The sequence below is a fragment of the Vulpes lagopus genome, chromosome 2, assembly GCF_018345385.1.
Source record: "Vulpes lagopus strain Blue_001 chromosome 2, ASM1834538v1, whole genome shotgun sequence".
NCBI classification, from domain to species: domain Eukaryota; kingdom Metazoa; phylum Chordata; class Mammalia; order Carnivora; family Canidae; genus Vulpes; species Vulpes lagopus.
Genome location: NC_054825.1, coordinates 142,027,125 through 142,054,898, shown reverse-complemented (window position 1 = coordinate 142,054,898; position 27,774 = coordinate 142,027,125). Strand labels below are relative to the sequence as shown.

At 35.5% G+C, this 27,774-nt stretch overlaps 1 protein-coding gene across 1 annotated transcript in view; it reads right to left on the bottom strand.

Moving 5' to 3' along the window:
- Positions 1-5,511: 5,511 nt before the first annotated feature.
- ALDH1A1 (aldehyde dehydrogenase 1 family member A1) overlaps positions 5,512-27,774 on the bottom strand; it is a 55,129-nt gene continuing 32,866 nt past the window's right edge. The window contains exons 9-13 of the mRNA XM_041744990.1: positions 25,831-26,015; positions 20,819-20,983; positions 13,595-13,752; positions 10,999-11,073; positions 5,512-6,119 (exon numbers count right to left, since the gene is read on the bottom strand). Of these exons, the coding sequence (XP_041600924.1) occupies positions 6,047-6,119; positions 10,999-11,073; positions 13,595-13,752; positions 20,819-20,983; positions 25,831-26,015 (656 nt within the window). The 3' untranslated portion in view covers positions 5,512-6,046. The remainder of the gene's footprint in view (positions 6,120-10,998; positions 11,074-13,594; positions 13,753-20,818; positions 20,984-25,830; positions 26,016-27,774) is intronic.

Sequence of the window (27,774 nt, the reverse complement as noted above, 5' to 3'; positions counted from 1 at the left end):
AGTAGCACAGAACGAGGAGTTAAAATACAGAGGGTCTTAGCCAAACCCTGCCACTGACAATTTAGTGATATTTCAAGCGTCACTCGATTTCTCCATGCGTCTGTGAAATGAAGTTATTGGGCTAGAAGAACACTAGTTCTTTTCTAGAAAAGACATTAGCTCTGACATTTTGTGGTTGCATGAATGCGAGATGACTGAGCACTGAATACAAATGCTAAGCCATGTGCTTTTAAATCCACTAATCCCCACTGAATTCATGTGGGCTGAACCTCTGAATCAATCACTTGGTGGCCAATGTCATTGTGGGTTCCCGCGCTGCATTTGAAATCAGCCTCTTCACTTTGCTGTTGTCTTAGTCCTGCTGTCTCTGCCTATTAGTTTAGGGATTAATCATGATGACTGGCAACTCAGGGGTGAAAGGCAGTGGAGTTCATTTAATTAGAACTAACCCCACTTTGGCATTAAATGTATTTAAACTTCTAACTTCAATTCTCAGCCAAGTTTTTTGCTCACATTGTTCTCCACCCTCCTCTTTCTTTGAAAAAGGATTTTCACCTGTGTTTAAAGGAATGATTTTTTAAAAATGGATAGAAGGGATGGGCATATCATAATTACAGGGCCCTAACTCAGGTAGTTAGGCCACTGGAAGACAGAGAAAGAACATGTAGAAGATACAAGGTCAAAGTCAAGAGAAAGAGGTTTTCTCTAGTGTTTAAAGAAACATTATTATCTTTGTCGATATTGTTATAAATCATTCCAGAACCTTCATCAGTAGATCAGTGACATATACTGAGTACTTGTTATATACTAGAAATCTTTGCATTTTATAAACATTATTTCACTTGCTAGAATAGTGGTTAATACCCGGGTATATAAGTACCAGTATTAATTCCTTCGTATAGATAAAAACAAACTGGAATTTAGAAAGGTGGGTTATTTTGTACTAAATCCCAAATCCTGTGAGTGCTGACCAGGGATTTGCCACCAGACTGCTGGGCTCCCAGGGCCCATGTGATTATGTAGAACATGTTGCTTCCCAAATATCTATGCTACCATGACCCGTGGAATGATTGTAAAATGAGAAAGGTCTAGTAATTGACCTAAGAAAATACCACTAGTGAGTGGTAGAATCAGAATTTAGCATCTCTTTGACTCCAAAGGTCAAGATCTTCCCTACCATAACTATACTTTGAAAGTAAAGTCATTTAAAATGTTTCTAAGTGACTAAGGGATTTATAACCAGTTACCATTAAGGTGTCTCCCTAGATATCGTCAGAATGTAGGCAACCTGCTATTCTGGGAAAATATTCAAATAAATAGGCTAGGGAGTGAAATGTAAAAGGGCAATATTGCAACAATGCACACAAAAAATAGGTACTAATGTCCTCAAGGTAACACATAGCTTTTCTTCAAAATTGTCCAAGGGAGAAGATATATTTTTTCAGCCTGTGTATATAAAATCCTTGTCAGTTTCTGATGAAGGATGGTAATTCGTAATCAATCTTGAAATGAAGTATTTATTCTTTAAAGCTATTTAATCCTATTTTCCGAATCTTGTTAATTTAGTTACTCTGTGAGTTTTGTGTGTTCTTTAGGTTTCTCTCCAGATCAAAACATTATTAACCAACCTGGCCGAATATTAGCTATGCTTACAAGTTATTTATTAAGGAATGATAAAAGAAAATCATAAAAACTGAATGTAATTCATGATCTTGGATTAAGTTTCGGATCACAGGGGGAAAATGCCATCAAGGACAGTACTGGGACAGTTTGAAAAAATAGTATGTGGGTTGTACATTGGATACTAGAATTTGTCAATGTTAAATTTCCTGAATTAGATAGCTGCTTTGTGGTTTTTGTGAATTACATTGAATGTGGGGGCAGAGGGACATGATGTCCAAGAGTTATTCTCAAAAGTTTGTCTCAAGAAAAAAAAGTGAATCTATACAGAGAATAGGATAGTAAATGAATGATAGAAAAGGTTAGAAATTAGTGAATAAAAGATATATGGGAGTTCTTTGGACTGCTATAGCAACTCCTCCAAAAGCTTGGCATTATTTTAAGATAAAAAGTAAAGAAAAAAGCAGTTTTGTGCTTTCATATTTGATACCTTTTTCCAGGCTTGATGGATCTGTAAATAAGTTACTTGACAAAAAGTAAACAAATTAGAATCTTAAAATCTGGTTAAATCCACTGCAGGATAGCACCATGTCAACCACCTAGAAACATTTTTATAAAACTCAGAGATGTCCATTTTTTAAATAAAACGAAACACTTGAGAAACTAGTGAGCACATGGCACCAAATCAAACATGTAAGAAGCATTGCTAAATCTTTCCCGTAGATATTTCATTTGGCAGGAAATTTGACTTTCTAGGGATTTTGGAATTATCCTAAGTGTTTATGAATCTTACTATTTTTCCCTGGGATAATCCCACCATTCAGAATCCAAGGGCCATGTGCTAGAGAGACACGATTTAGAGACATGATGTAGGGCATTCTTAAGCTTCCACCAAAAAGTTTGTGGCATCCCTACTCTTCTACAGAACATCAGGGTGATAATTGAGCTATCTCTCTCTCTCCTTTGTGTCCTGACTCAGGATGGTATCTTCCAGAATACCACAGTCCCAGCATGCTATAAGTTTTCGTGCCCTCCTCATAGTCACTGAATTTTGGTATTCAGGGAGTCTAGCCATCATCTCCAATTCTCTTTCCAGTGTATTTTTTTACCATCAAAAATGGGAAGGCTCAGATGCATCTCCAGAGAATATAAAAGAAAAAAAAAATCCCAAGATAAATTAGCAAGTAAAATTCTAAGTGGAAACTTGTGCCTCACGTGAAAACATAACCTGGTTATTTGATATACTCGAAAAACCCCAAAGATAAAAACTTTCTATGGATTGTATATGTGCACTTTGAAAGGTCCAAGAGAAATGAGACTCAAAAAAATCATGCATGACCCAGGCAAAGGTTGGTTCTTCTAGGTTGGTTCATCATTCCTTCCAAGTATCTAAAGAAATGGCTAAAATCCCATACTTTGAGTTAACTCTATTTTCAATTGGCCACAAAAATTTTTAAGAAAAATCTCTCCCCCCACCCCTGTTTCTCCTAGGCTACTATAATATAATGCAGAAGCAGGTATTCTGAAAATGAGGGAGAAAGGAGGTGGGAAGATACTAGGACACTGGAGAATCTACATGTGATCCCTGATATAGCCTCTGCCTGAACAGTTAGTTCCAACTTCTGTGACTTCTTCTGGTATTCCTGGAGCACAAAATAACTTTACCACGTGGATATTAAGGACTATGATATTCCATTAATGATTTCAGAACTGAATTCATCATGATAAAATTCCTTATTATGTTTTCTGTAGCACATTGGCTAATAAAATATCCTTTAGCTTTTCAAGGTTTTAAGAATTATTAGGGGCACCTGGGTGGCTCAGTGGTTGAGCATTCGCCTTTGGCTCAGGTTTTGATCTGGGGATCCTGGGATCAAGTTCCGTATCAGGCTCCACATGGGGAGCCTGCTTCTCCCTCTGCCTATGTCTCTGCCTCTCTCTGGGTCTCTCATGAATAAATAAAATATTTGAAAAAAGGAATTACGGCCAGCATGGCTTTATAAATTGGAGGAAAAGAAAGACAAATAATGTCTAGAGGCTCAGGATGAGCCAATATGAAACAGATATTTTCTGTTTAATCCTGTAATGTCTTATTTATATAACAAAGACTTAATTTTCAAATATTTAAACTTGCTTCTGGCTTTTGTCTTGTTCTGGGTTCAGCCCTCTTTGTTTTACATTTTAAAATGTTCTGGTGGATTGCTATTACAATATTAACTTGTCTACCTATTAATTTATTTATGCATGATTTTAAACACATCTTTGAAAAATGTAGACACTGTCTGGTTTTTGGAAAACACAACCCTCCTTTGCATTTGGCTATTTTTTCTTCTCAATGTCCAAAAATTTTTCAGTTCTTCCCACGTCTTCAAATCCTCCAGTTTTCAAAGTGATAATTACATCCCAAATCTTAAAAAATCATCCAGATTGCCAATCGTTTAGGCCCACACAATTCTGAGAAACTTTTGCAATTGGGGTTGAATTATTTTGAAAGAATTCCATTTGTTTGCATGTTGTGGCACTAATTGTGGCAGCTGTTATATGTCCTGACAATAATGTTACCGAGGTATCTACTGATGTAAAATGATAAGCAATGATATTTATAATATATGAATCTGAAAAAAAAAGTTATCCTAAACATTATTCAGCTTATATGTTAGGTGGCTGAACTAGGAACATTTTAGAACATGTATACACACAGAATATTCACGTATTTTTACTTTCTCCATGGGCACCCAGATGGAAAGTTTTTTGTATGAGGGCATAAACATGTAAGTTAGTTAGTTTACACAGAGGTCACTGTTCCAGCTCTTCCTCCTTGATCCCCATCTCTCCTCAGAATACTCACTGCTAATTTGTGGTGTAGAACAGCATCCTCCAATGTGGATTCCTTAGTGCTAATCAGTATTATATGAGGGTAGGAGAAAGGGAAAGTCTATAGTTAAATAAATTTAGAAGAAAATCTGTATTAAACAAAATCATATAAGTTGCAGGACTTCTCAGAAGCTAGAATCCTCTACTGTGCAATTCGAAACTCCCAGAGGGAAAATACGATATTGATTTTTTCCAATTTCTTTTTCCAAAGGAACATGTCCTGAGAGAGAGTATGTTATGGAAACTCTTTCCTCTTTATTCATTGGAAATCTGCTCATTAAGGTTCAAATCCAGTCAAATTTCCCTTATGAGGCTCTTTGCAATTCCCTCATAAAAAAAAACTCATCCTTACTCCTTGGGTACCTTATTATCACACTCTTCGGTTTCTTTGAATTCTCATTCCCTTTACATGCCCATCATTAAAAAAAAAAGTTTGTTTGTTTGTTTTTTTTTTTGTTTTTTGGTATGGTGTCTTTGTTCTCTACTAAATCAAAGCATCTTGAGATAATGAAATATCCACTATTTGTTTGTTTTTTAATAAAATCTAACATAGGACCCAGGACTTTCTAGAAACCCAATAAATGTTTCCTGAAAAACTGAAGTCACCTACCTCAAATGTTTGCTATTGATTTTAAGACTTCCTCTGGAAAAGAAAATATGTTTTTTTACCTCCTTGAGAATGAGTGGATTTGACTTTTCTTCTTAAATACATCTTTATGCCAAATTTAACACTGATTTTGAATGACAGGGAGAGTAAATCACCATAACCAAAACTTCTGCTTTAAAAATTCAAAGCACCTGGGTGGCTCAGCCAGTTGAGCACTCAACTCTTGATTTCGGCTCAGGTCATGGAATTCAGGGTCGTGGGATCAAGCCCTGAGTTGGGCTCCATGCTCACTCAGTGTGGAGTCTGCTTGTCTTTCTCCCTCTGCTCTTCCCCCACTCATGCTTTCCTCTCTATCTCTCTCAAATAAATAAATGAATAAAATCTTTTTAAAAATTTAAACTTAACAAAAATCATGCAAGGTTGTTTTTATTAAGCTTTATATATAGATTACAGCTAGGTAATACAGGCATTACTACATTTGACAAGCAGACATGATAGTCTAAATAACATTTCAACAAACTCCACTGATTTCACAACTATTAGGAACAGAACACATCTCCCCAGTTCAAAAGTATATTAAGGACTTTAAGAGGATGTTAGAGAAATAAGCTACATGACAACTGGTCCTCTTCTATAACATGATTATCCTGGAAAAGTAGTTACAAGAAGAAGCACATAACTATTACAGAGTTTGGAGAAGTCTTACATTAGATCCATCCTTTTTTTACAGATATGACTTGGGGACACATACTAGAAGATAAAGGATTCTTTCAGAATAAGCTACATGTCAAGTTTTCTATCTGTAGTTTTAATGCTAATATGATTCGCTTATGTTTAAAAAAATCAAGAAAAGCACAATTTTGTATTCAAACCCACTACAATATATTAGCAACTGTAGGAGATGCTTAGTCATTGAAGATTCTTTGCTTCATTCTTGTGGTTTCTTTATGAATTCTTCTGAGAAATTTTCATTGTGACCATCTTGACCTCTGTGTATTCTTGGAGACCATATTCTCCCCTAGAAAGAGAAGGAGAAACCCACGGAATTTAGCACAGCAGGACAAATGTAGCATCGTCCATGACTTAGTACAAATTCGTTCTTGCCTATCTAGTTAGAGACAATGGAAAATATTTTCTGCATACAGAAGCATTTCAAATAATAGCCAGCCAACCATAAGATATCTGGTCTCACATAAATCCCCTTGTGGGGAACCTTTTGACCTTTTTTGTTTTCATTTTAAATGACTATGTACATTCTGCTGATTTTCACATAAATTGTCCAATTTTGACATTGTCCTATTTTGCTACAAAAAAACTTACCTCAAACAGGGAGATAATTCAGTCTAAGAAGAATTTTACCATTTCTACTTTAGGTTTGAGTAAATAAGGCAGATATAGACAGACAAGACAAAAAGTCATACTATAGAATCACTTGAATAGTGGAGTAAAACAATAAATTCAAGTAGAGTTTAGCTTAGCATTTTTACTGGTGTGTGATTGGCCCAGAAGTGATGAGGGGGCATTTTTGTTCTATTCTGCCCTAATACGGTTTGAAACAAAATATTTTCTAGCTGTAGTTTTAATAGTATCTCTTGACTTTTGGGAAAATAAAACAAAACAAAAGAAAACCCTGACCTTTATTGTTAGAGTTTGTTTTTGTTCTTTTTTGTTTGTTTGCTTTGTTTTGAGAGAGGAACAAGATGGTTCATTAGTTTAAATTCAGGCCTTTGGGCTTTTTGTGGTTTGGGGATTTTTCTATTCATACAACCACTGCCATTTGCTTATATAACTCTTAAATCCAACCCAAACAATCAAGAATTAACCTGAGTCAGTCACTTAGGATCCTGGTATCCCGTTATGGGTTTATCGAGAGCTCCTACCAGTTTTGAAACTGCTATTTACCCTCTTTTGAAGAAATGACTAAAAGCATTGAGTTTGTTATTCTCTATATTGTTTCGATGAGAGGATTAAATTGCATGTTCATAGGAGCACTCTTCAAATTATAACACTCAGGCACATGCAGGCTTACAGAGCAAAATGATCTTGATCCTTTTCTACCCCTCCCTCCTGGTGATGTAGACAGGTATGTAGAAGACATCTTTTTCTCCTGGGTAACCTAATCCTCTTACACTGATTATTTTCTTGGGCAATTAAGCTTCTGAAAATACCTTCTAAAAGCTTCAATGAACATGTTCTTCAAAGTAATTAAAGGGCTCAGCCTCAGTTATCTGAAACCCATTAAAGGATAATATTTTAGTAAGTATTTTATCTCACAAAGTTAGATAAATTAACTCAAGATTTTTGCCAACGGGCTTTTCATTGTATTTTGGTTGACATGGACACTTGAAACTCTCAGGTGAGTACCAAGTGTGATTATTGTCATTCTCAGGCTGAAGTAAGTCTTGTTCCCAAGTATTTTGATCATACTTTCCTGTGTCTATGATATAACACAAAAACATTTGTTTGTATTTATCTTTATCTTGATGGTCTGTGAGTTACTGGTTCTGTGCTTCTAAAATCCTCAAGGTACCAATCATGTGGGACCTTATTAGAATGCAGATTCTGTTTCAGTAGGTCTGGGGAGAGGCCTGAGATTCTGTATTTCCAACAAACTTCCACATGCTACCTTTGCTTCTCACCTGGGTCTATCTACCCTGTAGTAACAGGGTCCTAGTAAACAAGTTACATATGTTTTTCACTCCGTACCCAGAACTGAGCCTGGCGCTACTTAAGTAGGCACAGGGATAATGTTTGCTGGACTGACTTGGCAAATATAACCAAACAAAAAATATTCATCTGAGCTTTCTCTATAAGTCCAGTAGTTTGTAACACTTTCATGTTCCCCTGTTCTGCAAAGGACAGGAGAAAATAAATATCCTGTGCGTTGCCAAGAACCAATTAAGTTTGCAATGGTATACTGGTAAAGCCTCAAGTGACTTATGTTAACTGAAGTGAAAATTAGCACAATGACACAAAGGAAGGAACTTCTACTATTTGACTCATTCCAGTGCCAGCACCATGATCTGAGATCCAATCCCAGTTTCGGGCCCTTAGTATTACTACCACGTCGAGGTTTGCATACTACCACTATTTTTGGTTCTTTGAGTACTCTGTTCCCAACTGATCAATTATACCTTTCTGTTTTTGAAGATAAATTGTAATTGAACTCTTGGGAATCATGTAAGGTTATTGCTTCAGTAATTTTCTTTAAGCATCTTGTAGCAAATGAGTTGTCCATGAAGTTCACCGAATTTGGTTTCAGATAGACAGTAACAGCATTCTTAGCCAGAATTTTTGAAGTAAAAAAAAATTACAGCATCACTCTCCTTTGTATTTGCATAGATATAGAAGGAAATTATCTATATTCACATTCTAGAACTTTGGGGAATTACTGATGTTTGATTCATATTTTCCACTCCATTCTCTTACTTTATTTCCCTATGTCTCAATTGTTGGACCAAACTGCATTCAATAAAATTGACCTATTTGGTCTACTTTAGTCATTTTGTCTCTTTTGATTGTTTATCTTCAATATTCCTAGGGAAATGTGTTAGATAACTGGGCCAGCAACAAACTGTTCTTCAGAATAACCTAACATTTGTTACCTCTTTTTGTATAGTAGCTAGTTCTGCAAAGGGACTCTCTAATAATGGATATTATAAAGAAAAGGATCCAGGAAAAAAAGGAAGGAACCATTTGCTGAGTCCCACCTGGTAACAGAATGCTCAAGGATGGGCACACAGTGTGTCACTTCACTCTCAAACAGCCATCTTAAAAGACTTGTCAGCATCTCCATTTTAAAATAGGAGCAGAGAGAGGCTCAAAAATTGGACAACTTGAAACAAGCTGCATGAAGTGGAGTGGAGATTCAAGTGCTGGTGGGCTAGTGTCCAATCATGCTTCCTCTACTACACCATGTTCTTTTTATGAGTCCAGCTTTTGCCACTCTCTTTCCTCAAAAACTTTCTAAGATATCCATGGCTTTTCACCACTCCACTAATAAAATGTAAGCCAATTTTTTTGAATACAAGACTTCTTAATCTGTATCCTATTTATCTCTGAAATCATAACTCTCCACTCCCATAAATCCCCATGAGCCAGCCAAATTCACGAACCCCTCAACATGCCACATACAACATCCTGTTCAAAAATGCTCCCTTCTCTGCTTACTGACATCCTATATCTGTTTCATGCCCTAGATCAAGTCCTGTATTTTCTGTGAGATCATCTCTTACTCTGTCAACTGCCAGGAAGTTCTTATCCATTGAATTCCCTTTAGGATTAAAACCATAGGATCTTAAGTACAGAAAGGAGCTCGTGGACTCTCTGTTTTATTTTCCCACTCCTACCCTTCACTGCAATTGCTGATCTTTTCGGAAAGATGAAAACTGTGAGAGATAGGGCAATGCCACAAACCTTATATTCTGGTGGTGCCCACATTTCCTGTCCTTCAGCATTGTGCTCTCTCTGCCTTTTAATTTACTTTTCTGCTTATAAACTCCCAGTCTATGACTATTTACTTCATAGTGTGTGTAGGTTATTTTGCATGACTTATTTTTTTACACATTCCTCCTGCCCCCCCCGCAGTTATATGAAGGGTGGGATATGGTATCAGATATCTGGGGCTCATTGGCCCTATTTTACAGAGCAAATACCTAACGAATGTGTACTGATAATGAGGATGGACCACTTTATCATTCTTCCTTTCTACTGGCTCGCCAATGATGATTGCTTCATTGTTAATTTTGCTGATTTATTTAAATGACAAAGTAGATGGCTATTTAATGCATTCATGACCTTTAGAAACTGAGACTCAGTTTTACTTGCTATTTACAGAATAAGCAGCTTTACTATGTTTGAGTCCATAAGGTTTGTATATGATGTATCTTTATTCCTCAGGACTTTTTAAGGGTATTGCGAAATACAAGAACATTTTAAGAAATAAAATGGTTAAAATTGTTTGAACAAAATTAACCAAGTATATTGCCACCATGTTCTGTGTATACATATGCATATGCACATTTTTAAAGAGTCTATATACACAGGTCTCAAAAGCAACTTGAAGGCTTGTACATGAATATATATATATATATACATATATATGTATATTTTTTCAAGCTAGTCATGATTATAAAATGTTTTCCTTAGCTAAATTTCTCTTTCAGTTTATATTTTAGTGCAAAAATAACTAATTCAGGTAATTTACAATTTTAGATTACATATCAAAATATTTCAATAAATGAGAATCACTCATTACTTAGAAGTACTTAGAAGCTTTTGCGATAGGGATCCCTGGGTGGCGCAGCGGTTTGGCGCCTGCCTTTGGCCCAGGGCGCGATCCTGGAGACCCGGGATCGAATCCCATATCGGGCTCCCGGTGCATGGAGCCTGCTTCTCCCTCTGCCTGTGTCTCTGCCTCTCTCTCTCTCTCTGTGACTATCATAAATAAATAAAAATTAAAAAAAAAAAAAGAAGCTTTTGCGATAAAGACACTAATTTATTTATTTAAGAAGTATAGAGTGTTCTCCTATTTTCACATTTCTTACAGTCACCAATTTACAGTTTCTGCCTCCTTTTTGGAAATATTTCCCAGATAGATTACATTCTTATATACAGCAAGAAATTCTAAGAAAAGTAGACAATATTTCAATAACCAATGCAAAGTGCTTAGTATGGTCCCTTATGAATAGTAGAAGATTAATATGTTATATTTCCTTTCTGCCATCAATCTGTTGCACTTATGGGCTAAATCCAGCATTTAAAAGCTATCTGACAGTGCGAATCTCCAGTAAAGAACAGAGGCAGGTTTTAATTCAAGTAGCAATATGGATTAATTTCTCCGAGTGATAATCATTTGGTCAAGGTAAGTATTTATATTAATAGAAAGTTATTCTTACAGTTCTCTTCCATTTCCAGACATCTTGAATCCACCAAAAGGACACTGGGGAGATACCACACTATAGCAATTCACCCTGAGAAAAAAAGAAGTATATTATAGATTATACTTAACCTAAAAAATAACTTCTGAATTTGGAATTTCAAAGTTCCTTAACGACCTGTTAATTTCAACATGACATATATAATATACTCATTGTTATTTTTTTAAAAAAGCAGTACTATAAATTAGAATGTGAAGATATATATGTATACTGCCTAGAAAGACATAGAATGGTACAGCTTGGTAGTCATTTCAGTAGTACATCCCAGAGAAGTTGTAGTTTGAATTATGAAAGTTATGAATTATGTAGTTTCTCCATGCCATAGGAAAAAGAATATGGTTTGCCAGAGACTGCAATTTGTTGTGTTGTGTTCTTTATTGCCTATATTCATAAGCGTTATAATTCTCTTGAGGATTTGTATATAACAGGCTAGAATTAATTATCTTCTGCAATTGTAATATGTATCACATTACTCAGTTCACTTTTTCCATTAATTGGTTTAATAAATTACTTAAACAGTCCTTGGCAGGAGTTGGATTTCACTATTAATTTGTTTATCCCTTGCCATACTTTATAAAATGTTTAAGGATGTTCTATGAACATGTATAATTACAAAAACAAGAATAACTAGAATTAAAGGAAAAATTATGATAGAAGGTCAGGACAAGGAGGAAAAGTTAGAATGCATTTTTGCAGGGCATGAACAATTTGTTTAGCTTTCAATCGCCTGGTGGCCAAAGTGAACAGCAACATTTAATTACCTATATGATTCTCATTATACATAAGAAGAAAAAAATATTACTTAAAGGAGAAACAATGTTCTTTTAAAATTTTCCTCTCCCTTGATGTTATTATAATAGAACAACAATGTGACTCCTAGATACATTGCATTAGGCATGGAAGTTTGATTATGAATTTGATCTTGAGACAATATTCAGACATTTCCTCAGTTAAAGCATTTACTATCCAAATTCCTAGAGCTCCATGTTCTCACTGGACCACAGTTTCTTATCCAAGTCTCTCCTTCTGAAGCATAGTTCTTAAATAAATGTATGCTTTCAAAGGACAACTTGTCTCAGCTTTAATTGTTCTTCAAACTACAAAAGCAGATCCCTACTCTGAAATTAGATTGGTGAAACCCCAGCAACCCTGGGATTCAATAGTTATCCTGAAAACACCAAGTGGAAACTATGTCTGGGACAATGCCAAAATTAGAATTATGTTCTAGAATAAATAGCAGTAAGAACATGCCTCTGTTTTAATAACAGAGGAATTCTTGACTGGGAATTTCCACGCCACTGGGCAGAATGATGTCATATGCTTCCCAATCCAGCAGGTATATAACATTCCAAGTAAAAAACTTGAACCTTGTCTTTGTTGAAAGATGTAGAAAATGAGTTTGCTTTCTTGACCTTATACTGAAAATGAAACTATTTTAAGTATACGGAGAGTTAAGAAATAAATATTCAGTTAGAGAAAAGTGATCAGACTTGCCAACTGATTCTTCCACAGTCCTTTCTTTGTATAAAGAAGGGGGGTTCTAGGCCTACAAGCCCTGGCTTTGTCCTCTTAGTAGCTAGGCAATACTGAGAAAGGTATCTAGCCTCTCTAAGCATATGTTTTCTCTTCTGTACAATGGAAGAGATAATATTTAACCAGATTATTTCAATGTGTAAGTAAGGTGATGCATAGATGTGTGGGTTTTGCATGTTTGTTTGGTTGTTGTGTTTTAGAATGGAAATTGGTGCAGCCTTATGGAAAACAGTATGGAAGTTCCTCAAAAGATTAAAAATAGAATTATCATTTGATCCAGCAATTCTACTTCTGGGCATTTATCCAAAGTAAATAAAAATATCAGTTTAAAAAGATATATGCACCCTATATTCATTGCAACATTTATTGCAATAGCCAAGATACAGAAACAAGCTAAGTATCCATCAAAGGATGAATGGATAAAGATGTGGTGTATGCGTACAGTGGAATACTACTTAGCCATAAAAAAAGAAGGAAATCCTTGCCATTGGTGACAACATGGACAGTCCTTTAAAATAAATCAGAGAAAAACAAATACTGTAGCATTTCACTTGCATGTGGAATCTAAAAAATAAAACAAAAAAAACCCCCAAAAACCTATAGATACAAATAACAGACTGGTGGCTGCTAAGAGAGGTCAGGGATTGGGAGTGGAAGATACAAGTGAATGGGATCAAGAGGTACAAACTTCAGGTATAAGATAAATAAGTAATGGGGATATAATGTACAGCATGTCAATTACAGTACATGATTTTGTACTGCATATTTGATAGTTGCCAAGACAGTAAATCTCAAAAGCTCTCATCACAAGAAAAAAAAATTAATTCTGCAGTGACTGATGAGAACTAGACTTATTGTAGTGATCACATTGTAGTGTATACAAATATCATATTATTGTGTTGTACACCTAAAACTAATATAATGTCGATACCTCAAAAATAAATAGTTAAATAGCAAAGTTCAAAGTAACATGTTAATGTGGTTAACACTGAAAAGGTGGTATTATGTAGATTTGACTTACCACACTGTCCCAGCTTGCAGAGCAGAGGAGACTGTTATGGCTTTATCAATATCTTTGGTAAAGATTCCTGCTGATAAGCCATAGTGGGTATTGTTTGCTCTCTTGATCACATCATCTAAAGATTTAAACTTCATAATTTGCTGCACTGGTCCAAATATCTATACCATAAAAAAATGAATGGAATAAATCAAAGTAACAGGTTAAAACTAAATATTTTAAATGGTATTATAGTTTTATTCCCCTACAAACAATCCTAAATTAAGATTTTATTTCATATTTCAAAGTGTAAGAATCAAAATGGTAGCTGCTGGAATGCGAGGTTAAGATAGGCAATGGTCATGTGTTAAATTCCCTTTGAAACAAAATGAGGTACAAATAAATAAGGCAATATTCATTTCTTGTTGTTGGAATTAGACTTCTAAGAACTTACCATTGTGCATAAAGTCATTAACTTTAGAGCTTCTTTTGCATTTAGGAATATTATAGTTTTCCACATCAAGTCACTACATAAAAGCAAATATAAGAAACCAACACTTCTTCTACCAGATAAATGAGTAAGCAATAATTGATAATAATTATTTTGTTTTAGTGTATCATCAACTGAAGTATCACCTATTTTACTGGATATAGATCTTTTTATAACCAGCCAAATTAAGTGAAACAATGTGAATTTTTGTTCAGATTCTACCCTTTAGCCAAATCTCAAGCAATACCCATATACCAAGCAAAATGATCCATTAATGTGTGAGCTTAAATCCTCAACCACTAACCAAAGCATGGGTTCATTAACAATGACTATAATCACAGGATTGGAAGCCAAAATCACAATTTGCTCATTCAAGCCTAAATTAATTGCTCTTTCATTTTTGCTAGATTCTCCTAGTTAGCTCAGCCCAAAGCCAGCCTTATTCTGTATCTCATCCCCAGATGAGAGAAAAACAATTGGATTTTCTCTTAAAAACTAAGCTCCTGTATTATGTTTCTATAAAACATACATTAAATTTAAACAAAGAGGGGCCTTTCTGAGGGTTACCAGAATTTTTTGGGAAATGTAAGTTAGGGGAGGCAAAATCAGAAAAGATAAGTAGTTTTCTGGTGTTCAACACTGATCTAAGTTTTGAGAGTAGGGGGCTACCATTCCATAGAGGCTGAGTGCAAATTCTAAGACTGTAAATCTAATTATAATATTGTAACTGGGAACCAGATATACAGCAGATATTGTAACAAATGTGTTAATATCTTATACAATTTTAGTTGAACAAAGCACATGGTTCAAGACTTCTTTGCAGTAGTACACAAGCTACTCCACCATGTATATTATTGGAACACAATAAATGTTTCCTTTGTTGAATCTTTGTTTTCCTTGGTCCTTTCCCATGGTATGGGAGAACAGCAGCTCTAATAAGACAAATATTTGTTGATTTGTGCAAAACTTACATTCAAAAAATCAGCTGAGGGTTGCATTGGTGTGGAGAAACTATGTTTGATTATCCAAATGTATCTGTTTTGTTTTTCCTATTTATTTACTGTTTGCAAATCTGATTCTGCACTTTCCCCTTGCTTGATGGCATTTTGGGAGGCAAAGAAAATAACCCTCTCAGATTCTCCATCACATTAAACATGAAATACAAGTTCATTGGATGAAAGATTATGATTCAGTATATTTGAGTTGCCAGTGACTTCTTGTTATAGTGTATTATGGAACATCTTCATAACCCAAAGTCAATGAATCTATCTCTGTATTTATTAAAACCCCTCTGTCCAGGGCACCTGGGTGGTTCAGTCAATTAAGCATCTGACTCGAGATTTCAGTTCAGGTCATGATCTCGGGGTCATGAGATAGAGCCCCATGTTGAGCTCTACACTCAGTGAGGAGCCTGTCTGAGATTCTCTCCCTCTCCCTATCCCTCCCCCTGCTCATTCTCTCTCTCTCTCTCTCTCTGTCTCCGAAATGAGTAAGTAAGCAAGTAAATAAATAAATAAATAAATAAATAAATAAATAAATAAAATCTTTAAAAAATAAAACCCCTCTGTCCATGAAGGAGGTTATTTATAATTCCCAAATGCAGCTAGCCTTTCCTATTTATGTAGTTATATATCACATCTCTGGATAACATCTTCTTAATGTTAATCAGTTTGTGCTCACCAAATATTTAATAACAATATATTTGTCTAGGAAAATTAGGAAGTGCAAGAGCTGAAAACAGGGCCAAGAACATATGAGGGTGAGGAGTCATGTAGGGGATAAATATTATTTTCAAATATATGGATAGCTTTTATGTGGAAAAAGGCATACTGCATGTATGGGGTTAACGAGTAGAACATAAGAGAAGGGACTTACATGAGGCCAGAGGTAGAAATTTCTAATGCTTAGCATTGTCCAAACATGGAAAAGCCTAAGAAATAATGAGTTTACCCATTGATGCTGTTTAAAGAGACACTGGCTGGCCATTGGCCTGGAGCAAACCAATGGACATAGTGGGATTGGAGATGTGGGCTTAAGAGATCCTTCTAGCTTTATGATGCTATCTATAATTTTGTAACAGTAACAAGTCACCCAAGCTCTTTGGATCTCAGTTATAGATCTTTTGGATCTACAAATTTGACTTTTGAACTAAATTATCCATAATCTTCCTTCTAATATTAACAGTCTTATCACCTTTAAGCAGAATGGTTCCTATGTGCTCCATGTCTACAGTGTTAGGTTAGGTGGGGTTGGGTGGATAATAAAGTTAATATGAGCAGCAGTAGGTCACATAGAAAGAGTGGGGAATGGTGGTCATGAGAATTAGGCTATACTTGCAAGTTGCCCTTATCTGTCCATGTGACCTACCCTCCTTTCTACTCTGGACCTTACATTTTTCATCTACTATTTAGGATGATAACAAGAATCATAAATCAGTTGACTCTGTGACTCAAAGAAGAACTTAAAATACAAAAGGCTTAAAGATACAAAACAGTTCAAAAGAGTTTGACATGTTATATTCACAAGGGTAATAAAATAAATATAACATATAGGAACTGAAAACAACTACCATGTCGTTATTTAGGAAAATTCTTGGATCAGAATACTACATTTAATTTTATTTAGTTGCCCATCGTTAAAATGCAATATAGGAATTATACACCTTATAAATGTTCTGAGATTTTTATTAGAAAAATAATGCCAGTCTAAATAGGTGAAAATAATGAAAGATAGTATTTGTCTCTGGGAAGAAAAGACTACAGGCTTTCTTCTAGTATTGGAGTGATACTATGAAAAGAAAAAATATCATGATACTTCTCCCAAGAGGTTGTAGTGAGAACTAAATGAGAATATTTCATGTTTATGTAAATATTTTATATTTCTTTATATAAATATATTTTTATATATAATATACATTCAACTTTCTAAAAATAAATACAAATGTCAGAAATATATATCTGTATATATTATATAAATAAATCATTTATATTTATTATATTTCATAGGACTATATTCATATTTTATACTGACTATAAGGCTCTTAGCTCTCTATCTGGCACATAGTGAACAATCACTAAATGGTTCTTTTTTTTTTTTCGCTAAAGATTTTATTTATTTATTTATTTATTTTTATTTTTTTTAAGATTTTATTTATTTATTAGGGAGAGAGACAGCTAGAAAGAGCACAAGCAGTGGGGAGAGAGAGAAGCAAGCTCCCCACTGAGCATGAGCAGGGAGCCTGATGTGGGGGTCAATCCCAGGACCCTAAGATCATGACCTGAGCCAAAAACAGATGGTTAATGGACTGAACCACCCAGCACCCCTATATGGTCCTTCTTATTAATAAAAACAATCAAACAAAACTCTAAGCCAATATCAAACTATAGACCAGTATCAGCTACAGCAAATATTCTTAAAAAATATTAGCAAATAGTATTCAGCAATGCCTACAAAGAATTATATACCATGACCAAGTGAGATTTAAGGATGGTTCAATATTCAAAAATCAATTAATACAAGACATGACATTGATAAAATGATTTTAAAAATACCACATAATCTTAGTTGATGCAGAAAAAGCATTTGACAAAATCCATCCTCCTTTTCCTCTCAAAAAATTCAGAATAGAAAGGCACTTCCAAAATCTGATTAAGGGCATTTATGAAAATCTCATAGTGATTATCATATTCAGTGCAAAGACTGAATGCTTTTTCCCCAAGATAGAGAACAAAGCAAAGATGCCCACTCTTGCTACTCTTATTCAACATAGTGCTAGAATTCTAGCAAATGAAAAAGGCAAGAAAAGGGAATAAAAAGCATACAGATGAGAAGGGAAAGAATACAGTTATTCCTATTTGTAGATGACACAGTTGTCTACATACAAATTTCCAAGGAGTCTCCAAAAACCTCCTAGAATTACCCAGTTCAATGACATCAAGAAAATATACAAAATAAATTATATCTATTTATATAGCAATAAGCATATGCATACCAAAATTAAAGATTAGACTTACAATAGCTCAAAAACATACCTAGGCATAAATTCAATAAAACATGTATAGGATTGAAAACTACAAAATCCTGATGAAAGAAATCAAAAAAGGTATATACAGACCGTGTTCAATGACTGAAAGATTCCATACAATAAAGATGTTAATTCTTACCAAATTGATAGATATGTTTAACACAATTCCTCTCAAAAGTCCAGCAAGATTTTAAAAAGATATGTGGACAGGTTATTCTAAAATTTATATGGGAAAGCAAAAAACTAGGTTAGCTAAAACAATTTTGAAAAAGAATAAATTGAGGGGATTCAGTCTTCCCAATTCTAAGATGTATTATATAGCTACCATAACCAAGAGACACATAGATCTGTGTGACAGATATCTGTTCCACTTGAAATTATCAGTGGAACAGATAAGGAAAACTAGAAATTGATATACAGATAAGGACAACTGAATTTTGACAAAGTTGCAAAAGTGACAGAAATGGAAGAAGCCATCTTTCAACAAATGATGCTGAAGCGATTAAACAAACAAAACCCAACAACCTGGAATTAGGTCTCACCCCTTACATAAAAATTAACCTAAAACAGATCATAGACTTAAGTGTGAAATATATTATAAAACTTTTTTTTTTAAGATTTTATTTATTCATGAAAGAGACAGAGAGAGAGAGAGAGAGAGGCAGAGACATAGGCAGAGGGAGAAGCAGGCATGCAGGGAGCCCGATGTGGGACTCAATTCCAGGACTTCAGGATCACGCCCTGAGCCAAAGGCAGACTCTTAACCGCCGAGCCACCCAGGCATCCCCATTATAAAACTTCTGGGAAAAAAAATTAAAATAATAAAAATCTTTTAGATTTAGGAGTAAATGAAGGGTTCATATGTTTGATACCAAACACTGTCCATGCAAGGGGAAAATGGTTATTATTAATAAAAACAACCAACCAAAATGAAAAATCGAGAAAGACCCTGTTAACAAGACGAGAAGACAAGCTATGGACTGGAAAAAAAATATCTGCTAATCACATAACCAACAAAAAACTAGTATCCAAAATACATAAAGAAATCTCAGAACTCAACAGTGAAAGGCAAACTATCCAATAAGAACACGGGCAAAAGACATAAAGAAGTATTTCATTATAGAAGATATCAGATGGCAAATAAGCCAATGAAAAGATGAACAATATCATTAGCTATTAGAGAAATGCAAATTTAATTCACAATGAGCAGTCATGCCTATCAGAAGAGCTAAAATTTAAAATAATCCAAATGTGAGCAAGGTAGCAGAGAAACTGGATCACTCATACATTGCTAATGGGAATGTGAAAGTGTTCAGCCACTCTGGAAACCAGTTTGCCAGATTCTTTAAAAAAAATTACATCTACCATATGACCCAGTAATAGTACTCCTGGATATCTATCCCAGAGAAATGAAGAATTCTGTTCATATAAAAACCTGTACACCAGTGTTTATTCTTTTTTAAGATTTTATTTATATTCATGAGAGACACAGAGAGAGAGGCAGAGACACAGGCGGAGGGAGAAGCAGGCTCCATGCAGGAAGCCTGACATGGGACTCAATCGGGGTCTCCAGGATCACGCCCTGGGCTGAAGGCGGCACTAAACCGCTGAGCCATCCGGGCTGCCCTACACCAGTGTTTATAGCAGCATTATTCCTAGTAACCCCAAACTGGAAACAATCCATATGTTCTTTGGTAGGTGAATGGTTAACAGTGGTGCATCCAATCTGTGGAGTACTGCTTTGCAATAAAAAGGAACAAGCTCTCCTTACATGCAACAATCTAGATGAATCTATAGAAAATTAAGCTGAGTGAAAAAAAAAAAAAGCCAAACCTGAAAGGCTGGAGTATGAATCCTCTCATGTAAAATTCTTGAAATGACAAAATCATGGAGATGGAAAACAGATTAATGGTTAAGGAAAAGCCTGGAGTTAAGGATAGGGTGGTAGAGGGGCATGGATTGGCTATTAAAGAATCATGAGGGAATTATGTGGTGATGAAATGTTCCATGTTTTTCCTGTTTCAATGCCAACATTCTTGCTGTGATATTATGCTATAGTTTTGTGAGGTGTTGCCATTTGAAGGAAATTGGGTAAAAAGCACCTGGGATCTGCCTGCATTATTTCTCATAACAACACTGGAATCTACAATGATCACAAAATAAGAAGCTTAATTTTTAAAAACATATCCTGTGTGTGTGTCATGTAATTGTTTTCCAATGATCTTCAACTATATTATTTCCAGAGGAGAAAAAGCACCAATGAAGAGGAGGTTTTGTTTTCCATTACTTTAAAGCTTGGAAGAAGCACCTAGAAATTATTAAGCATCCTGACCTGTCTTTGGCTGGAAATTCTTGTCTGGCCTCACAACTTCCTTCCTATTTTTAGTCTTGATTACAAATAAACGTTTACAGGTAACAGAGGTGAAAGGTAACATTTACCAAGAAAGATGTTAAAAGAACTGAGAATTTTAATTTATTTTTTAAAGATTTATTTATTTATTTAAGAGAAAGAGAGACACTGTGTGTGTGTGAGCTGGGGGGAGGGAGAGGGCCAGCTCTCTGGGGTTCCCTCTCACCACTCTGAGATCAGGACCTGAGCCAAAACTAAGAGTTGGACACTCAACCAACAGAGCCACCCAGGGTCCTCAAGAACTGAGAATTTTAAAGGGACACTCTGTATACAGCCATAGAAAAAATATGGCAAGTAAGAACAGTGTAGAATGAAAGTATTTACCTCCTCTTTGGCGATGCGCATCTCGTCTGTCACATTTGAGAAAACGGTGGGCTGGATGAAGAAGCCTTTATTTCCCCATGGGCCTCCACCACACTCCAGTTTGGCTCCTTCTTTCTTTCCACTCTCAATGAGGTCAAGGATTTTTTCATATTGTTTCTTATCAATCTAATAGGAAAAGCATCATATGGAAAAGAAAATAAACGAATAAATTAATTAAGTTTACAAACGTAATACATGGTGCAACCTGTTAATGAGAGCCTCAAAATGCTAGAATATTGTTATGAAATGAAATACTCCACCAAAACAGCTTACAAAGGCTCAGATTCTTTCTGTTTATTCTCTTGACTTTTCTAGAAAGAATATTTAGAGATAAAAATTTGTATTTAGCATTTGTTTTACAGTCACATAAGGAAAGCATATCGCCACTGCAAACAAATGTAAACCTTTTCCCCACAACTGTCATTTATTTACATGGGAAAAAAATATCTGTTAATAGTCAAACATACGTACTGAAGACTGTAGTCCTAACTGAAATAAGGAGTAAAAAGGAGAAGAGAACTTTGATACTGGGTTTAATCAAATATGGCAGTTGGAGAGCAGATGCCGTAAGACTTTGAAGACCCTTAGACCTCTGTTTGGTTCTTCTCATTTCTGACAGCCTCCTCTGGCCAGATCCATGCTGACCACAGCCCAATCACCCTCCTCAGTCCGGGTCCCCCTGGGGCAGTCTCAGTGGGTCCAATCCCAACTTCTAGTCTGTCTTGATTATTACCATCCTGCTTCATTACATAGGCCATATCCAAGTATATGACAAGAATCACAGAGCCTTCATGGTTTGTTGAACAATATTTTTTATAAGGAAAAAAAAGAACCCACTTAAGTCCAGACTTGTGGCTGGGATACCAGGAGCATACATCTTCCCACGATGCAGTGGAATTGGGGCTCTGTACTATCTCAATTCCTATTTTGGGAGGCTAAAAGGTTGAGTGATTCTGGGACTCTGAATCAGTGGTGAAGACTTCCCTGTCTCAGGTGTGGCCAGGGTTAAGTTTTAAAGGAAAAAGACAAGTTACAAGAATTAAGATGGAGGGTCTCTGTCTCTGGTCGGTCCAGTTTCTCTCTTCTCACTACTTAAAAAGCGTTGCTTTTTATCTTCTTGTCTGATACTGAAATCTCCTCCATCTTCCAAATCCCAGTAAAAGGTTTCAAACCAAGTGCACACAACCCAGCTCCCATACCCAATTGGATTAAGTGCAATTTGAAAACCAGAAACCATTTTCTACAATTTGGCATAACATTTGGTACAATGTTGCTCAATCCTCGTCAGTGCATAATATTTAATTGAATATTCCAAAAAGAAAATGTTCCTTCATTTCCAGCAGATTAAGGGAATTGCAATGTTGGTTTAGGAACTGTTGGCTTGATATTTAGATTGCTGCAGAGTGTTTACTACAGTCAGACTAAGTGGTGGTGTTAGTCTTACCTAGTTGAAATATTCTGGTTTGCCAGACAATAGCCAAGGATCCACATATCGTCCATGCAAAACTTCTCTGGATTATACCAAAATAATCTCACTCTGGCCTCAAAAACATCATGATTTTGGGGGGGTTTCATTTTGAGATGTATTCCCTAAGTCCTAACTTTTCTCTACCTGTGACCAGAGTGGATATTTGGTGACAGTCCTGGCCTTGCTCATGCACTGGGAGGAAAAGACTGAAAGGATTTGTTTATTGGAATACTTCAATTGTCAGTAACTTTGAAGAATACAGGAATTCATATTTTAGCATTTGGCTACCAACAACATGGTTCTTTAACCAGCAACTCTAGCATTACGTGGAGGTAAAATGCATTTCTTAGGTCTCACCCTAGGCCTACTGCATCAGAATTTCCTTTTCTAATGAGATTCTCAGATGATTCAAATGCACAGGAAAGATTGAGGACATTATACTACAGTTTAGGCCTAGTGTTTTCAGTTATACTAAGGGACATGCTCTGTGCAGTCTGGCTAATTTTGTTTCACCATAAATACAAGTCTTCCTCAGAAGGTATCAGATTGGCCATATCTGAATTTGGCTTTCCTTTTGGCCCTCAGGAACTTCTCAATAATGCTAGGATGTAGCAGGGGTTCTTTACTATGTGATGGGCCATGAATTCATGGGCTAGTCCATGAATCGTAATAGGGCATGGCATTGTAATATTCTCAAAGTATACATTTTGAAGTGTTGGAATGTGCAAATTCTTTAATTCTTTATTCCTTAGGACTGATGAGCTGAAAAAGAAAACAGTTTGAGAAGTGACACTGATACATCCTTCAGATTATTTGGAAACCATAGATCAACAAAAGCAATGAGAGCAGATATATGGAGTTCTTGATCTGTGATAATAATTGTCACCATAGGTATCAATGGCAGTATGTAATTTTCATTTATTTAACAGACATTTGTGCATGTACTATGAACCAAGCACTCAGATAGATTATTGCCTTTCACTGCACAATGATCCTGCAAAATTGGTGTCACTAGTTCCGGTTTACAAATGAGAACACAGAGCCTCAGGGAGATTAGATTTTAAATCCAACTTCTATATTGAAAGTCCATCTCTCTGCATTGAGACAAGATGCAACTTCTGCTGATAATGTTGTAACATTTGATGTGGGTCTCCTTATTTCTTTTTCAAATGAAAATACTGATTTTTTCCAGGTTTTTAAGAATGCATACTTTGGTCTATGGAATCCAATTGGAAAATCACTTTACCAATGAAGAAATTTAAATACATTCTATATAAATTATATATAATATATATATATATGAAACATGTATTAACATTTATTTATATACATATAAAATATGCTTAGTGCATAAATGTCTCTTTCCATTAAGCTCATCATATAACAACAGATATTTTTAAGGGTAAAGAGGCCCCAAGGGCCTTTCAGTCTTACTTCTCAACTATCTATTTATTGTACTTACTCAGTACAATGTGTGATGAAAATCTATTCAGTTATACAGATTAAAGTCTTAAATTAAGCAGTTAGATCACTGTTTACTTAAGAATTCTATGAATAGAAATTTTCTTAAAGTCTATTTTAACTCCCTTCTCTTATGAATAATGAGGTATTCTAAGTCAATTCTTGAGTCTCTCTAGCTGAATGGTACAGATCCTCTAGTGGAAAAAGTATCACCCAACAATGTTTAATATTAAGTATCTTGGATATTCTATTCCCTTCACTTCTTCTTCTCCTCCTTGATCCTCTTCAGATCGATCGATCTATCTATCTATCTATCTATCTATCTATCTATCTATCTATCTATCTATCTATTTACCTATCAATTTATCTATAGATACATCAAATGGGGAAAATGCTTTACTTTTATATAAATAGGTAGTTATTTAAAGAAAGAAATAATCACAACTGAAAATCTTAGAATTCCATCCTTTTTTAAAATTGGAGACCATGTCAAAATCAAATGTATAATATGTCTTGGCATCCATTTGAAAAGCTACTCAATAGGAGGAAAATTAGCAACTACTTCTATGTACTCATTAATTCAAGGATAAAAACAAAATATAGTGTGATTAAGATAAAACAATGTATTACTTCATTTGTCAGCTGAGTTATTTTAGGGTTTTTAGGCTTTAATCCTAAGATTTTCCTACATGGCTCTCTTGGCATGAGCAGAAAATCCCAGGACAGCCTTTTAACACTTCCAGGCAGTAAACTCCATGAGGTCAGTAGCATATCCTCCTTGTTCCTTTTGGCATTGCCAGGTTCTTATCCCAGGGTTTAGCTCATAGTAGTGTTGAATACATTTTGGTTGATAAAATGTATTTTTGGCTTAGTGACTATGTTAAGAATAGGGTTTGCTTCAAATCAACAGCATGGAACAGTGTATAAATTTTAGTGTGAAAGAATAAAGCCTCTAAGCTTAACGTCTACACTCTAGGAAAGGATTGGCATTTTGTGGCCAATAACTCTTAGTTGTGGAGCTCTGCTGTGCATTGTAAGATGTTTAATAGCATCTCTGGCCTCTACCCTCCATTAGATGCCAGTAGAACCACCCCCTCTCAACTACCCTAGTTGAGACAACTAAAAATGTCAAATGTTTCCTTGGTGAGGGGCGAAACTGTTCCAGTTGAGAACCACTGCTCTAGATCAGGATCCCGGAGGCCTGGAGTAAACTCAGAACCAAAGATTGAGGAGCTTGCATAACAAACAATGAAGGAAGGAAGATGGAAAGGTAGACTTTGGGCAAGAGAAGGACACTCTTATTGATACTGGCTCTAAGAGGACAGAAGAAAATGAAAACCTTAGGGAATAACTGGCTTTTCTCACCTAAAATAAGAAGTTTGCCACAAAGGCAGGAACTCATGACCTTCTAGGACACTTGGGCCACCATTAGAAGGCCCATCAGAGTGTCTGAAGACCAGAGAGAATGTAGAGCTATGCTAGCTGCTCCCATCTATGGCTGGAAGCTAAGACAAAGGGCTGATCTTGAGGGAAAAATAAATGATAGGATTCTATCTGAACTTCCAAGTGGATAGAAACCACATACAGGAATTAAGAGGTATATAGCTTAAGGAAACAAGAAATTTATAGTGTTTGTTGTTTCTCATCACATCTTTAATTGCCAACATGCTTCTTAAACTGTTTCTTTATTTTTTTAAGATTTTATTTATTTATTCATGAGAGACACAGAAAAAGAGGCAGAGACAGCTCAATCCCAGGTCCCCGGGATCAAGACCTGAGCCAAAGGCAGACACTCAACCACTGAGCCACCAGGTGCCTCTCTTAAACTGTTTCAGGACATGAAGAGCAGGCAACACAAAATCAGGATGCTTTCTTTAACACTGGGAGTTAGATACATTTTTTTTTTGAAGTACCAAACTGACACAGTATTGTCACCGAGGAAGATCTGTGGTAAGGAAATAGACTTATTCAATAAAAAAATAAACTTAGAGAGGAACCTTATTCTTGTGCCCTGTGAATGCTATTCCTTCTATTATATACTCACTTGTGGGCCTTGACTGACTCCTGGGGTCAGAGGGTTTCCAAGAACATACTTTTTAGCCCGTTCAACACTCCTCCGAACAAATTCATCGTAAATTGATTCTTCCACAAAAAGCCTGGATGCAGCTATACAGCACTGGCCTTGGTGATAGAATAACGCCTGGTGTGCAACTTCAACAGCACTGTCCACTGCAAAGAAGGTATTCACATTGAGGAAGAGATATTTTCTAAAGATTATATATTTTTATACGTATCGCTCAGAGGCAATATGATGGCATAAGAAAATTATGAGCTGCATAGTCAGACATAGATTCAATACATCCCACTTCTTATCAGTCAGGTGACAAATTAATCATTCTTATTCTTTGATATAGAAATGATAACCACAAATATAGACTCTGAAAAAATTAATATACACAACCAAGAATATAGAGAGTGTCATAAGATCCTAGCCTACTGCAAATGATTTTTTTTAGATTTGTTTACTTATTTGAGCGAAAGAGAGAGAGAGAGAGAGAGAGAGACAACATGCAAACATGGGGGCGAGGGGCAGAGAGAAAGAATCTCAAGCAGACTTCCTCCCGAGCATGGAGCCCAATGTGGAGCTCGATCCCAGGACCCTGAGATCATGCCCTCAGGTGAAACCAAGAGTCAGAACATAACTGACGGAACCACCCAGGCATCCCTGCAAATGATTTTTATAAATATCTCTGAGAGATATAAATATCTCTGTTCATAATTAGATGACTATGAATATCTCAGGCCTTAGATTTTAACAAAATGACAAAGAAAATATGAACTATCTAGTGCATTGAATAATTTAAAAACAATTTCAGACACCCTAATCAATAGGAAATGTGATATTTCTGAAAAAAATTAATATTAAAAATCACTCACCCACCTTAACAGCCCTGTTCCAGGAAAAACATTTTCCAACTTTATTTAAAATATACCATATTATTTCATAGATGCCTATAAACTCTTCTTATCTGTGCATTTGAGATGGTGGAATGGGGCTTGAAAGGGAGAAACAGGTGTGTCATTACTAAATCCTAAACAACCTAAAGAAAGGTTTCTCTGCATTTTAATTTTTTAAATGTTGAAGAATTAATTCAACATCATAGCACTCGAGTATTGTTATATTTACTTTGTGAATTAACTACATCTACTTAAGTTGTAGTGGAAACAGTTTCTAGAAAGGTTTGGTAAAAAATCAGGACTCTTACCATATTTGTAGACTATATAATAAGCCAGTGTATTCTGAAAAGCTTCAGCTAAGATCACATTCAGCCATTTTTGTTTATTGCCTCATACTGCAGCTGTCAAAGAGCTAGATGAATGCTTGACAATCTATTTCTGCTGACTCCCATTTAGAAAATAATTGTGGGATTCTATTCAATAATATAATCAGAATGAACCTGGGATATCATATAGTGGAGTCACATGATAATTATAGATGGAATATATGTAAATTTAATCACACTTGCCAGGAAAAAAAAAAAGAAGAGAGAGAAATTCCTTAAATGCTAAGTGTCACTCTCTTCTGGTCATTTCATTTAATGTGTGCACGACCCAGAACGAAGGGAAATGACAAAATGTGAAATTAGCCATCTCTCTAGTTGGTCCTGGTCCAACATAACTGAGGGTATGTCACCATGCTTAATCCAATGTTAACATATAAAGGCATGGAATTAAAAAAAATACATCATGACTCCTAAGTACAAAACAGCTGCCTAGAGTTCAGCTGTGAAAATAGTAATGTATTCCAAACCAGGAATAAAGAGTGTCTAGTGTTAGACTTATCTAGGTGTTACACTTTAGGACAGTTCGAGAGATTTTCAAGAGTAATTCTAGGTCCTGATTAATGCCTTACATTTTGAAGTTAGAAGCAAACCCTTTTATAAACTTCAAGGTTACCGTCCATCAGGCATTACCAGACACTAAGATG